This window comes from Oncorhynchus mykiss, chromosome 3 (assembly GCF_057628025.1).
Source record: "Oncorhynchus mykiss isolate SJ-2025 chromosome 3, ASM5762802v1, whole genome shotgun sequence".
NCBI classification, from domain to species: Eukaryota; Metazoa; Chordata; class Actinopteri; order Salmoniformes; family Salmonidae; genus Oncorhynchus; species Oncorhynchus mykiss.
Genome location: NC_143024.1, coordinates 25,869,442 through 25,881,183, shown reverse-complemented (window position 1 = coordinate 25,881,183; position 11,742 = coordinate 25,869,442). Strand labels below are relative to the sequence as shown.

General features: G+C 42.6%; 1 protein-coding gene across 2 annotated transcripts; it reads right to left on the bottom strand.

Annotated features, from left to right (window-relative positions):
- Nucleotides 1–469: 469 nt before the first annotated feature.
- On the bottom strand, nucleotides 470–11,694 carry LOC110510603 (uncharacterized). 2 transcript variants are annotated; one of them, XM_090226570.1, is made up of 10 exons: nucleotides 10,865–11,640; nucleotides 8,999–9,184; nucleotides 8,662–8,780; nucleotides 8,079–8,182; nucleotides 6,009–6,076; nucleotides 5,463–5,597; nucleotides 5,265–5,355; nucleotides 3,957–4,105; nucleotides 1,966–2,107; nucleotides 470–1,834 (listed from the first exon to the last, which is right to left on the bottom strand). In XM_090226570.1, exons 1-10 carry the CDS (start codon nucleotides 11,169–11,171, stop codon nucleotides 1,672–1,674), a joined length of 1,464 nt encoding a protein of 487 aa, XP_090082696.1. In that variant the 5' UTR covers nucleotides 11,172–11,640; the 3' UTR covers nucleotides 470–1,671. The 2 variants fall into 2 exon arrangements, with proteins under 2 accessions (XP_090082696.1, XP_036831309.2); XM_036975414.2 differs by lacking the exon at nucleotides 8,079–8,182 and having other exon boundaries at nucleotides 10,865–11,694.
- Nucleotides 11,695–11,742: the final 48 nt, after the last annotated feature.

Below are 11,742 nucleotides of genomic sequence, written 5' to 3'. Positions count from 1 at the left end.
GCTGTTAGACATTGCTGTTAGAAATTAGAAAAGGAAGACTATTGTATTTTCTCTGATTTATAAAAAATAAAATGTGAAAAAAGTTTGTCCTGTCCACAGAGAAAGGAGGTTTTCTCAGGGCATGTTTAACTTGGTTCACATGGTCTGGGGGCTGTTCAGTGATATAAGCACTGTGAGAAGACTACAGATATCTCCTACCAGCAACCGGCCTGTAGATTCACATTCATTAGAAACGCAGGAAAGCAAGCAGCAAAGCACATTCTAGTTTGTACAGTAAATGACATGCTGTAATGAATTGACAGTATTTTTGAATAAATGAAGCATTTTTTATATAGTTGTCTGAACCTTTCACTGCATGCTCCATGAAAATACTACACTAACCATGAAAGCATTTCACCAAGGGCTTAAGTCAAGTAGGTCACACAAAGGCTATTCTAAAAAGGTTAAATTAAGAAAATATTCACACGCCTTTAATGTCCCACAGTTTATTACATTTAACCCTTACATAATAACAGTCCATACATACAATGACAATCCTGTCCCTCCAACATACTGAAACCTATTCTTCACTCTCCAACTCGCAGGCCGAGGAACTGAAATGTCCAGCAGCTATACATCTGGAAATAATCCTCAATTTTTTTATGAATTGCAACAAACCCAATTATACTCGGAATTACATGTTTACTCCTACCTGCCTTAGACACCTGAAAGTGACATCTCCTTTATGGCAATTAGCTGGATCCGAATAAAACATCTTTAAATTACCAAAAAACTAACCCAAACACATAATATCAAACTTTCACTAAGCAAGATTGTGACAGACATGTATATGCACCTATAGTATTCCAGACAGTATTGGCACACTGTCTGTCTCAAAGTGTGCCACTCCCCCCCCCCCCCCAAACAGGTCAAAAGAAAATTGAATTACAGGAAATGAGTTTTAAAAATGCTAAATTCTCTCAGCGTCATGGCAAAATGTGTAGAATAGATTGGGACTAGCTATAAAACTGCAGTATGCCACTGTATTGGCAATGTGGCACAATGCTAAACGTGCTACTCGTCAATGTTTAGGGATTTCCAGAGGGATCTCCTGTCCATACTCTGAGCTATTTCAGGAGAGGTGACACACAAGTACGGTCTTAAAATGCAGCCAGGGCTGAGGGATCTTGTAGAACTAATCGAACCTGACCCCACCTCCCGGCTCTCTCTCGGAACTGAACCAATGAGCAGCTACTCCGGTCACACAGGTCCACTATGACACATAGGTCAGCAGCTGGCATCCTCTTTATATCCTTGGAAATAGACTGACTAGAACAGGCATCCCCATAATTCTATTTCTATGTTTACCAATCACCAGGGAGTCACAACACATGCAAACTGTTGCTACATGCAATTTTTCAGTGGTCTTGATGCAGTTCCAAGACTTGTTTTCTTCCAGTAGTATCACATATTATGTAGTTGAATCTCAGATCAAGGGTGAGAACTCCTTTTGGACACATCATAGTCCTAGGTAGATCCCACAGCAATATTAATACTTCAACGTTAGTGGACAAGACATGTAAATAGTACACACTCCTCTTAGGAAATATGTCCCTTGTTTTGAGTCCACCCCACAGTTACTACAGGTTGTAGCTGAATGTTCAAGAGGTTAAGTTAAGGACTGATCTGAGTTCAGGAGAAGAAGCTGCGGAGCTGGAACAAGAAGTGGTCCTCCTTGTTTTTACTTGTCCTGCAGCGGCCATTCATATAGTCCCAAGCAGAGCGCTTACAGTAGTTGTAGAAATGCTCCTCTGCTTTCTTCAGTGTGAGGTTCAGGTCCAGAGTTCCCTGCAAACTGCACATAGAGAAACACGGAGCGAAAGACTGATGAGTTTGGTTGTATTGCTTTGTAATGACAAGGCAAATATTTCAGAGGATGGACGGACGCAGATACACACACACACACACACACACACACACACAAACCTATTGGTGAACTGGATGAGCTGCACGTCGTTCCTACAGCTCAGCAGGGCATCTCTGTTGTCCAATAATATGGTGGCACAGATGAAGAGTTCAAAGGTGAATTCCGTGTTGACGGCCTGTGCCTCAGACACTGGTTTATCCTCTGGAACCATCCCAGAACATCCGTTACAACACAAACAAACCACAAGAAGGACAACATACCATTGTTATAAGCAAATAACTGTTTCTTATGTACTGTCACACATGTACTGTCACACATAGCCTGGGACTTGGAAGGATGGCCACAGGAGACTACCGTCTGTCCTACACCGTGACTACAGTCTCACCTATACCGCGCCTACCGTCTCACCTTCAGTTGAAGTCGGAGGTTTACATACACTTAGGTTGGAGTCATTACAAATCGTTTTTCAACCACTCAACAAATCTCTTGTTCACAAACTATAGTTTTGGCAAGTTGGTTAGGACATCTACTTTGTGCATGACACAAGTAATTTTTCCAACAATTGTTTACAGACAGATGATTTAACTTATAATTCACTGTACCACAATTCCAGTGGGTCATAAGTTTACATACACTAAGTTGACTGTACCTTTAAACAGCTTAGAAAATTATGTCATGGCTTTAGGAGCTTCTGATGGGCTAATTGACATAATTTGAGTCAATTTCAGGTGTAGCTGTGGATGTATTTCAAGGCCTACCTTCAAACTCAGTGCCTCTTTGCTTGACATCATGGGAAAATCTAAAGAAATCAGCCAAGACCTCAGAAAGAAAATTGTAGACCTCCACAGGTCTGGTTCATCCTTGGGAGCAATTTCCAAATGCCTGAAGGTACCACATTCATCTGTACAAACAATAGTACGCAAGTATAAACACCATGGGACCACGCAGCCGTCATACCACTCAAGAAGGAGACTCGTTCTGTCTCCTAGAGATGAACGTACTTTGGTGCGAAAAGTGCAAATCAATCCCAGAACAACAGCAAAGGACCTTGTGAAGATGCTGGAGGAAACAGGTACAAAAGTATCTATATCCACATAACCTGAAAGGCCGTTCAGCAAGAAAGAAGCCACTGCTCCAAACCTCCATAAAAAAGCCAGACTACGGTTTGCAACTGCACATGGGGACAAAGATCGGACTTTTTGGAGAAATGAACTGGCCATAATGACCATCATTATGTTTGGAGGAAAAAGGGGGATTCTTGCAAGCCGAAGAACACTATCCCAATCTTGAAGCACGGGGGTGGCAGCATCATGTTGTGGGGGTGCTTTGCTGCAGGAGGGACTGGTGCACTTCACAAAATAGATGGCATCATGAGGGAGGAAAATTATGTGGATATATTGAAGCAACATCAAGACATCAGTCAGGAAGTTAAAGCTTGGTCGCAAATGGGTCTTCCAAATGGGCAATGACCCCAAGCAAGTTGTGGCAAAATGGCTTAAGGACAACAAAGTCAAGGTATTAGAGTGGTCATCACAAAGCCCTGACCTCAATCCCATAGAAGATTTGTGGGCATTACTGAAAAAGTGTGCGAGCCATGAGGCCTATAAACCTGACTCAGTTACACCAGCTCTGTCAGGAGGAATGGGCCAAAATTCACCCAATTTATTGTGGGAAGGTTGTGGAAGGCTACCCGAAACTTTTGACCCAAATAAAACAATTTGAAGGCAACACTTCCAAAGACTAATTGAGTATGTACACTTTTGACCCACTCAGAATGTGATGAAATAAATAAAAGCTGAAATAAATAATTCTCTCTACTATTATTCTGACATTTCACATTCCTAAAATAAAGTGGTGAACCTAAATGACCTAAGACAGGGAATTTTTACTAGGATTAAATGTCAGGAATTGTAAAAAACTGAGTTTAAATGTATGTAAACTTCTGACTTCCGTCTCACCTCGACCGTGCCTACCGTCTCACCTCGACCGTGCCTACCGTCTCACCTCGACCGTGCCTACCGTCTCACCTCGACCGTGCCTACCGTCTCACCTCGACTGTGCCTGCGAGCGATCCTCTCCTGGTAGCGGGCGCGGTCCACCTGCTGGGAGATGAGCTCCAGGTGGTCACAGCTCAGGATCTCAAAGAGACGCAGGGCATCACAGTGCTCAAACTCTCTTTGGAAACCCAGCAGCAGCCATCTGGGAGAGGGGACACACAAGTGTAAGTATACATATTTCATGCAAATACACCCCCTCCAATTAGTGGATTCTGCCATTTGAGCCACATCTGTTGCTGACAGGTGTATAAATCGAGCACACAGTCATGCAATCTCCATAGACAAATATTGGCAGTAGAATGGCCCGTACTTACGAGCTCACTGACTTCCAACGTGGCACCGTCATAGGATGCCACCTTTCCAACAAGTCAGTTCATCAAATTTCTGCCCTGCTAGAGCTGCCCCGGTCAACTGTAAGTGCTGTTATTGTAAAGTGTAAACGTCTAGGCGCAACAACGGCTCAGCCGCAAAGTGGTAGGCCACACAAGCTCACAGAACGTGACCGCCGAGTGCTGAAGCGTGTAAAAACCGCCTGTCCTCAGTTGCAGCACTCACTACCGAGTTCCAAACGGCCTCTGAAAGCAATACATTTTATTTGTAAGCTTCATGAAATGGATTTCCATGGCCGAGCAGCTGCACACAAGTCTGAGATCATCATGCGCAATGCCAAGCACCGGCTGGAGTGGTGTAAAGCTCGATGCCATTGGACTCTGGAGCAGTGGACATGCGTTCTCTGGTGTGATGAATCATGCTTCACCATCTGGCAGTCCGACGACAGAATTTGGGTTTGGCGGATGCCAGGAGAACGCTACCTGCCCCAATGCACAGCGGCAACTGTAAAGTTTGGAAGCCCCCTTAGTTCCAATGAAGGGAAATTTCCTGTTTCTACATGACAATGCTCCTGTGCACAAAGCGAAGTCCATACAGAAATGGTCGAGATCGGTGTAGAAGAACTTGACTGGACTGCACAGAGCCCTGACCTCAACCCCATCAAACACCTTTGGGATGAATTGGAATGCCAACTGCGAGCCAGGCCTAATTGCCAAACATCAGTGCCCGACCTCACTAATGCTCTTGTGGCTGAATGGAAGCAAGTACCGGCAGCAATGTTCCAACATCTAGTGGAAAGGCTTCGCAGAAAAGTGGAGTCTGTTATAGCAGCAAAGGGTGAGACCAACTCCATATTAAAGCTCATGATTTTAGAATGAGATGTTCGACGAGTAGGTGTCCACATACTTGTGTAGTGTATGTACTGCAAACACATGTAGATGCAGTATATGCATGTGTGTTGTGTTGTGTACCTGTGACAGAAGGTGAAACTCTCCATGCTATCTGTGATCAGGTGGGTGTGGAGCTGAGGGTCCAACTCCTTCAGCAGTGCTGCCTCCAGCTCTGAGTGACAACAATCAAAACGTAAATAACATACCTTATTATCAAGTCTACCATATTATTACACATGTACAGAGAAGACAAAAAATTTATTAAAACTAACAACAAACCTATCTTCCTGTGCAGGCCGTCAGCGCGGAAGTCCTTGGAGAACTTCTCCATGTAGCAGGAGAAGCTCCAGTAGGAGTCCAGCACCTCCAGGAATCGGCTACAAAGGTCATTCATCCCCTGGGCATAGCTTACCTCTGACCCCCAGGACATCAGCATGACACACACAGTATGAGGAAAGTAAGTAAATACAGTTACTTTAGCTTACTACTAAGACTAAGGGGATAATTTGAACATATATGCGTGTACATTTCTAATAAGTTCTGAATTTACTTCCATGGCAGATCGGGGCGGAAACGTACACGCACATTTGTCAAGTTAGGATTGTGTGACATTTTACTCTGCCAACATATATTTCTCCATTAGAGGGCTCTCTAACGACAGTATCTTTCAGTGGTTGGGTGACAACCGGCTCATGACTTTGATGACCAATATACAGTATTTGCAGCACTAAAAACTGAGATAGGCAGGATCAAAGATGAACAGAGAGAGAGAAAATAAATAAAAAAATGACAGAAGCGAAAGAGAGACAATAGGAGAGAGATTACCTGGGTGAAAAGCAGCATATGTGATGAGAATATCCCTCAACACCAGCAGATTGCCCAAGCCTTCACCCCTGTAAAAGCAAACAAACCAAAAACACTAGGGTTGCAAAGGGGGAGAAAGTTACCGGTAACGTTACCAGTACACTACTGCAATATTGGACACTTTCTAGGATTTTAGGTCATTTTCATAACATGTAACAGATAAAATAAGATGTTTAAAAATGTGACAAAGCTGTTAAACATAATCCTTAATATGACACATTAATTTTTGAATAAAGTTGGTGTTTAATATGAGTGTTTCAGCATAGAAAGGATATTCCATCTTTTTTTATACGCTTTTCTTTATTTGACTATGGGTATGTCAATATGTCTTTGTTGTAAACGTTTTGGGGCTGAACTGGTGGCAGTTGTGAAAGGTAAATAGTTGGAAGAGTTGCAGAGGTAATTGCAAACAATTTCATTATATTTCATCTGTTTTTTCATTATGTAGGTCTATCCACTAGAACAGGGTTTCCAGGTCTTTTTCTTTGCAACCGCACCATGTAAAAACAGTGATGTAATAAAAGGCAAATGTTTACTTTTTTTAACTGGGTCTATGACAGTCTATTACAAATCAGTTTGACAATACTTCAATCTAAAGGAAGTATGGTTTGAGGTGACTGAAATGCATCAGAAAGGTATTGGGAAGTTCAGAAGATCATCAGGCAATAATTGTACATGGTATTCTGTGTAGAAAAGATCATAATTGATGATATTCTATTCACCCAGTCTGATTTAGAGCCTGGTCTTGTCCACTCTGTTCTAATGAGTCCTGCGCAGCTTGAGGGAAACAGAAGACACATACGTATTCCTTATCTTTCAGTGAAGGGGTCATAATATTTTGTAGCTTAAACCGTAAAAAAAATTGAGACACATTTGTAGGAAGAAAACAGAAACTGCTCTGTTTATTACAACCGTATCTAGCGGCTACTGGAGGTTACTAACAGAACCCCGGTTCTATGAACCAAGAGCAATTATTTATTTATTTTTATTTCAGTCGCAACCCCTAGTTTGGGAAACGCTGCACTAGAAACTAATAGACAATATGGACACACAGATGTAAAGATTAAGAAAATATCACTATTTTATATGAATATTTTTTACCATAGATAAATTAACTGTCAATTACCAAAATGACTGACAACTTTGGTAAATGACCAGTAGTTTTGCAACCCTCGTTAAAACAAATCAGATCAAATACACTGATTCCTCGCACAAAAAGACTGAGAGCCTTAAAATTAGAAACTACATGTAGCCTACTGGCTTTATATGGGTTGTAATGTCAAGGTAAAAACCTTTAACGTTGTAACGACACAGCCTTCTTATCCTAAAACCAACAACAGGTAATCAGTGTGTCACTGCTTACACATGTTGACAGAACGAACACTTAAGGCCCTACTCCAATATGCCCTGTTGATTTAAGTGTTGAACTGTTTGTAGCCGACAGCCTGCCAGAGGAGTTTAAACAGAAATCCTGTAAAGCTTCCTGTTTCTGTTAAGTATTGAGCAATGTTCCCTGTAAAGGCATCAGCATGCTTTAGTTCGCCTGGCGCCTAGCCGAGCTCGGCTAACCGAAACCAAACTAATGTGATCGCTTACTCCAATAAAAAAAAACCTTCGCTTGAAAAACTAGAAAAGAAGTGGCAATAGTACTGTTTGTCCATTTTGAGATGCCGAAGCCAGTATACACTTCCTCAATAAATCAGGATTAATTTAAGATAAAATTAATGACAGATTTCTTGAGTTGAGGTTTTTCTTAATCGTGCAATATTGCATCTGACTAGAATGTTTGGTGCAGTATTTCTCAAGTGAACAAAATGTGCATGAGGACGAGTCATCTCTTGTTGAATGACAACGGGCACTTCATTGAAGAATCCCTACTGGTGACCAATCTCCGACAAGGGGGTGTAGACTCTGGCTACCGACTTACTATTTGATCACCACAAAGTAGAGAATTCATCTGTGAGCTAATTTCATTGGCGCTCTATCTCAATGTACAGAGACTGAAGTGGATAATGAACTAAAGCCACTCACAAGTAGTAGGGTAGGTCTCGGTCTGTCCGAGGCACGTCCTTGTCGATGATTCGGATGGCCTCTTGGAGCTCCTCCAGATCAAAGGTCACCCGCTCAAACAACACCTGGGTTCAGGGGTCAGAGAAACAAAGATATTAGTGATCAGATGGACTATGTCATCATCTCAGACTTCAGTCTGTAACATACTGTAGACTGTAAAGGTCTAGACATGACATGTCAACCTCAGAGTGTGACCAGCTGTTAAGAGATTGTAAAATATAATATATATAATATTCAGTGATGCGATGACAGAGTGGATTATATTGACATGTCCATGACTAAAACACACAGTTTGTAACCTAACACCCATATCCTGGTGCAATATAAACTGACAACATTTCAAACCCAAGCTCAATTACTGTAGGACATTTTCAATGCATAGCACTTCTGTTGAACATATTAACTATGAATAAGTGAATGGTCAATAGAGAACCTTTATGGTAATTTTGATCTCTTATACACTCAAAAATGTAAAGAGGGAGAAGCGGTTAAACCATATACTTTGCAGGGGTTTTGAGTGTACTTTCTGAGGCTGGTGGTTTACCTGGGCCTGTAGCTCCAGGAAGGACAGCCTCTCCCTGACCTCATCACTCTGGTTCTGAGCCTGCAGCTGGAACCTGTCCTGCCTCACATCGTAGTACCGCACCGCTGCCACCAACTCAGCTAGAAACACACACAGAGGGAGGAAGAGAATGGGAGGCAGGTGAGCGTGAGTGAAGGAAGCAACTTTACAGGAGGAAACCAGGGAGAATTTACAAAATTGGTTGAGCTCAGATTCCAGCATAAAGTTGATGAGTCTAGAATGAGGTGCTGAACAACAATAGATAGCAAGAGAGAGAGAAAGAGAGAGGAGTATAAGTTGATCTACATCCGGGCCCTACCATCGGTGCCATTTATACGCAGTCGGACGGCGGCAGGAAAAAGCTGCTGCCACTTCCTCTTCATGGAGTGGTAGCGGACGTTGAGCTGCTCCTGCAGTAGGGGGCGCTCCAGAGAGGTGGAGCTGCAGGGGTACATCCCGAACAGGAAACGCCACACCTGGCCACGCTCCGAAGGGGATACACCACCTAGACACATACAGCACAGGTTGAGTCCAGCTACTTTACAATGGCTTCTTTCCTCCTGTGTGTTCCTTTTCCTCACTGATGGGAAACAACTGGACAGGTGAGAGATGCAATGACATGTCCACTTGGTGTTCTGGACTGGTAGGTCTCTCTTTAGCTTTTCAACAGAATCGACTCAGGTTATAATGGTGAGACAAGGACTTTTGCATAATTTCACAGGAATGTGAAGACAATAACTAAAATATAAAAGATAAGCTATTGGATCAATTGGCCTCTGACTAGATATATATATACAAACATGTTTTTATTTTATTTAACCTTTATTTAACTAGGCATGTCAGTTAAGAACAAATTCTAATTTACAATGACAGCCTACACCGGCCAAACCCTAACAACACTGGGCCAATTGTGCGCTGCCCTATGGAACTTCCAAACACGGACGGTTGTGATACAGCCTGGAATCGAACAGCGTCTGTAGTGACGCCTCTAGCACTGAGATGCAGTGCCTTAGACCTCTACGCCACGCGGGAGATAAAGTGGCTAATTTATTCCTTCTAGCTAATTTATCCCTAAACAAACTAGGATTTTCAAGGAATGAGTGGCTTATAATGGTTAGTGTGCAAAACAAGTCTTGATCCCCAGCGTGGAGACCTTTAGTCCCCTTCTTAGAGCTCTGACAGTGATCATTATATAATGTTTTTGCACCATAGTCAATGCAGCTAATGATATCGCACCAGAGGAGAGAAGGAATGTGCATCGATGAAAGGGGGGGGGGGTTCCCCATGTTCCTGGTTACATTTTCTGATAAACCCAGTCACAGTAGTAACCCCTCTGTAGTAGTATACCATGTACCTAGCTCACAGAGCTCTACCTTGCGTGCAATGGAAGACTCATGACTCATGATTTTCAGCACAATGAAGCCCTAGGGGTTCCTAAGTCAGTGGGGGGTTCAGTGTTTACAGTCAACACTATGCACCCTGAGTCCTACATCTTGGTCATATACTGTAGCCGTTTCCCCTAACCACTGATACATGGTCAGATATTTTGTCATCCCTAAATGGTTAAGGTTATGATTGGTAGTTGGATAATCTGATCCTTGAAAACATGCGAGTGAAGGCCCTGAGTGTACCGGTGACTGTAACTTACACACTGATGCAGATAGAAGCTAGAAAGTATACTGTCCCCAGCTATTCACCCATTCAGCTCAGGATCAGCTGTGTGTGGACTGTTGATGTCATACCCACAAACCATGATTGATGGATTTCATGTGAATAATGATTTTTCCAACGTCTTGACTGGTAACTGTAAAACCAAACCATTGTCTGTTTCTAGAAGTCATTTTCGGAGTCTTTGCTTGAGGGGTCTCAGTGAGGTTTGATTTACATGGCTTTCTAGAGAATGGTTGAACTGTAGTGCAGTCAGCTAGCTCCCCAGGAAAACATCACTTGACTTCCTCTTGACTTGTAGATAGTGATAGAGCAATACCAAATATGGGAAACCCAGCACTGGGAAACAATTTAACTTTACTTAATTTAAACTTTATGATAGGCTCCAGCATACTGGCCCATAATGTTTAAATATGAAATAATTGTCAATCAATTAATATGTTGAATTATGAATTGCTGAATTGGCAGTGATTTATGCCCATAAATGTATCTTTAGCATATCGTATCCCATCCTTACCATTCTTGAAAATGTGCATCAGCAGCCTGGACTCGTCCACTCTCCCTTCTACGTCCATAACGCCAGGTAACCCGAGAGGTGTCGTGGAAGGAGCAGGAGCGTTTACCAATGGTACTTGGTACAACTGCTGGTTGCCAAACTCCGCCGTGACATGATTGGCAGGTGAACTTCTTTCCGTTGTTCCATTATTGCCCTTTGTTTTAATAAGGGGAGTCCCACATACCCCGAGTTCTTTGTCGGTACTTTCACGACCGGGAATATCGAGTGCAGGTGAGTGCGGTAGCCCGTTCTCCTGTAGAGTGTCCATGATGTATATTCTCACTAACGACACGAAGTGTAAAACACAAACATTCCTCCCCGTGAAACCGGTTTGAGTGCCCGCTACATTTGTTTGTTGCAAAATAAAAAAGTTGTGTTTTACGTTCCTTTCACTTTTATGTGTATGCTGCGCTCCGATTTTAAATGGAATATGCTTCAATACAGGGGAGTTAGGACATTTCCCAGTTCAGGCAGGAAACCATGATGTGTAGGACTTCTATGCTCTGCCCACTTAAACCTCACGACCAAAGATCTTCCTGTGAGTCAGTCATATGACTGAACCTTACTGTTTTGTGTGTGTGTGTGAGGCCTACATTCGGGTTTTTATGTCGGGTTGAAAGCCGCAATTCTTCCGCTACATGAGCATTTTAACGCTACCTAGTGGTTTTTACGAGATAACTATTTCTACTGTATAGGGCTAGGCTACACATGGTCAATCTGGCATAAGCGTTTGAAAGTGAAACGCCTTCATTCATATTCTTGGCATTTTATAATGGACTAGGCCTACAGCTAACTAGTCTAAACTGCTCTTTTATCACCCTACACCCAAATATTTACAT